Here is a 3040-nt window from a genome sequence, read left to right as displayed (position 1 = left end):
ATACAAATCTCATACCCCTGTGTTCTTCTCTGGTCTCTATATAATTATTTACAGACAACCAACACAGAGGAGTATATGATCCTATTTCTACTCATATGCTTAGCAGTGGTTGTACGGCAGTGAAATACGACACAGAACCAACACTTTTGTACAAAATGTTTTGAGGCTTTCTCCAATTATTTACAGACACAGAGGAGTTCAGCCAACTACAACTGAAATTACCTTCACCACTTGAAAATCTTGGTCATATTACCCAGTTGTGTCATATTACCCAGCTCATTAGGGATTCTACCATTCAAATGATTATTTGCAATATTGAGTATGACAATCTGTGATAGCCTGCCAAGGTCGCCAGGAATCTTTCCATCCAACAGATTGTTTTCCAAATTCAGCATTCTAAGACTTAGCAAACCACCCAAACTAGCTGGGATACTCCCTGTTAACAAATTGCCTGACAAATCCAGAGAATACAGAGAGCTTATATTCCCCAGTGAATCTGGGATTCTCCCTTCCAATTTGTTGTCTGCAAGGAGCAATCTGTGTACAGACAAGACATGCTCATCAATATCAGCCACTAAATGTCCACTCAATTCATTTTTAGAGAGATCCAGCATATCTATTCTCACCAAGGTAGGAGAGAAAGGACCTTCCAAATAATTATTTGACAGGTTTAGGCTTGTCAACTGTGATGAAAAACCCCATAGCCAAGGAGGAAGACTTCCCACAATTGAGGTATTTGACAAGTCCAATGTACTGAGCCCATATTGCGTTGAAATCCAGTTGGGGACCGGGCCTCCAATTTTACATTTCCTCAAAAATAGATTCCAAAGCTGGAATGGGGGGATCCAGGTCGAGCTAAAATTGATACTCAATCCACTGTCACTCAAATCAAGACTTTGTAACTTGAAAGTGTTCTGAAAAAGAACTTCTGGAACTATTCCAACCATGCTGTTGGTCGAAAGGTCTATAGAGTAAAGAGAGGACGGTAGCTTAAGTGAAGGATGGACACTTGCATTCAATGCATTGTTGCTTACATCAAGATAAGTGAGAGAAGATAGTTGAGAAAATGATAGGGGAAGGCTTCCACTCAGATGATTACCTCGTAATTCTAAATCGACAAGAGCAGAGAGATTTCCTACAGAGTGGGGCACTTGACTACTAAGCTTGTTGTCATTAAGATATAACCGAACAAGAGCAGAGAGATTTCCAAGAGGAGGTATTTGACCGCTAAGCTTGTTGTAACTAAGGTCTAACAGAGCAAGAGCATAGAGATTTCCGATAGGAGGTATTTCAAGCCTAAGCTTGTTGTTACTAAGATCTAACTGGACAAGAACAAAGAGATTTCCAAGAGGAGGTATTTGACCACTAAGCTCGTTGTTACTAAGATCTAACTGGACAAGAACAAAGAGATTGATTTTCAAGAGGAGGTATTTGACCACTAAGCTCGTTGTCACAAAGATCTAGCCGGACAAGAGCAGAGAGATTCCCAACAGAAGAAGGTATTTGACCACTAAGCTCGTTGTCACTAAGATCTAGCTGAACAAGAGCAGAGAGATTCCCAACAGAAGAAGGTATTTGACCACTAAGTTTGTTGTAACTAAGATCTGTGTAAGAGAGATTCATATGGAAACCCAAGCTGGGTGGTATTGTGCCTTCTAAATGATTATACCCAAGGTCCAAATAGGAAAGACTTCTACAACTAGTGCTAATCATGCCGGGAGGTATAGAACCTTTCAAATAATTGTGACTTAGATCAAGTGAAGTTAATTTGCTCATATTTCCCATCCAACTAGGTATTGATCCTGAAATGCTATTTTTACTTAGGTCCACAAAACCAAGAGAGGAAAGATTGACTAAAGAATTTAGCACGGTGGAGCCTTCCAGATCACATTCGGACAGCTCCAGATGATTAAGCTTGGAGAGACTACCAATAGCTGGGTTTATTTCAGAGCTCTGCAGATATAACCTACTCAATGACAGATATTTTAGTGATGACAGACTAGACAACCATTGTATGCTCAAATGATTTGCCCATGTACACCTACTGGATTTAGCTTTCGCTAAAGACATATCTAGATATGTTAGGTCTTTTAAAGAACTCAAGCCTTCAGGCATCCAACACCGACTGAATATACCTTTCGCTAAAGACATATCTAGATATGTTAGGTCTTTTAAAGAACCCAAGCCTGCAGGCATCAGACTTTCCCAGCTAAAATTATTACCCCCCAAATCTAAATGCCTGAGATGTTTCAATTCAAGCAAGCCTGAACTCACATTACCTTCAAGGTAAAAGCCATGGATATCCAACTTGGAGACCTGTCTACCCTTCTTCACTTCATCACAATAAATACCTTTCCATATACAGCAATCATCTCCCTCCCAAGAGTTGAGCTCTCCCTTGGGGTCATTCAAACTGTCCCTTATACTCAAAAGAGCTTTCAATTCGTGTAGAGGACATCCATGGAGAAAATGTGAGAGAAAGCTTAAAATGAAAATAGAGTGCAGGAGGAGGATACCCGAACCATTTACGCGAGCCATAATCATCTCCAACAGCTTTTGTTCGAGCGTAAAGTCCTTCAGCAGCCAGAAAGTAGTCTACTCTTGGCTTTCCTTTATAGAGAAAAAGGAAAATGCCTAGAGATTCTTAGCCTGCGATTTTCCTAAAAGATTAGACTGAAACGCCTGTTCAGGCAGTACTGTGACATCACCTAATTGAGAAAGGCATTGAGAAAGGCACTGGCTATGGGGGCCAAAATTTGCATCGCCCTCATCTTCATGCTGCGTCACATCTGCTTGCAAATTCGTACTCCTGCTGCAGCCTTCACTTGCCCTTTCTACCACAAACTAATAATTTATTTTAATATTTTTTATTTATTATATTTTTATTTTTTTAAAGTAAGTAAAATAATAAATATAATAAATTAACAATGAATTATATATTTAATTTTTTTAATAATATTTTATATGTCAAATTTTTTAAAATTTTTTATTTATATTTATTTTAATTAAAAATATATAATTAAGTGATTTTAAGATATAT

General features: G+C 38.5%; 1 protein-coding gene across 1 annotated transcript; it reads right to left on the bottom strand.

The window, feature by feature from the left end:
* Window positions 1-224: 224 nt before the first annotated feature.
* On the bottom strand, window positions 225-2538 carry LOC131028486 (LRR receptor-like serine/threonine-protein kinase GSO1). Its single transcript, XM_059220420.1, has 2 exons — window positions 1492-2538; window positions 225-1391 (listed from the first exon to the last, which is right to left on the bottom strand). The coding sequence occupies exons 1-2, from the start codon at window positions 2536-2538 to the stop codon at window positions 225-227; spliced, it is 2214 nt and encodes a 737-aa protein (XP_059076403.1).
* Between the last annotated feature and the right edge of the window lie 502 nt (window positions 2539-3040).

The sequence above is a fragment of the Cryptomeria japonica genome, chromosome 5, assembly GCF_030272615.1.
Source record: "Cryptomeria japonica chromosome 5, Sugi_1.0, whole genome shotgun sequence".
Lineage (NCBI taxonomy): Eukaryota > Viridiplantae > Streptophyta > Pinopsida > Cupressales > Cupressaceae > Cryptomeria > Cryptomeria japonica.
Note: the sequence above shows the minus strand (reverse complement) of the source record. Positions and strands in the feature narration are given on the sequence as shown.

Excerpts from the sequence above, each read along its gene's own strand:
- LOC131028486 (XM_059220420.1), bottom strand. The coding sequence starts at position 2,538 with ATGGCTCGCGTAAATGGTTCGGGTATCCTCCTCCTGCACTCTATTTTC. Across the intron at positions 1,392-1,491 it reads GTGGTCAAATACCTTCTTCT|TTAGATCTTAGTAACAACGA; the intron begins GTTGGGAATCTC and ends GTTCTTGTCCAG.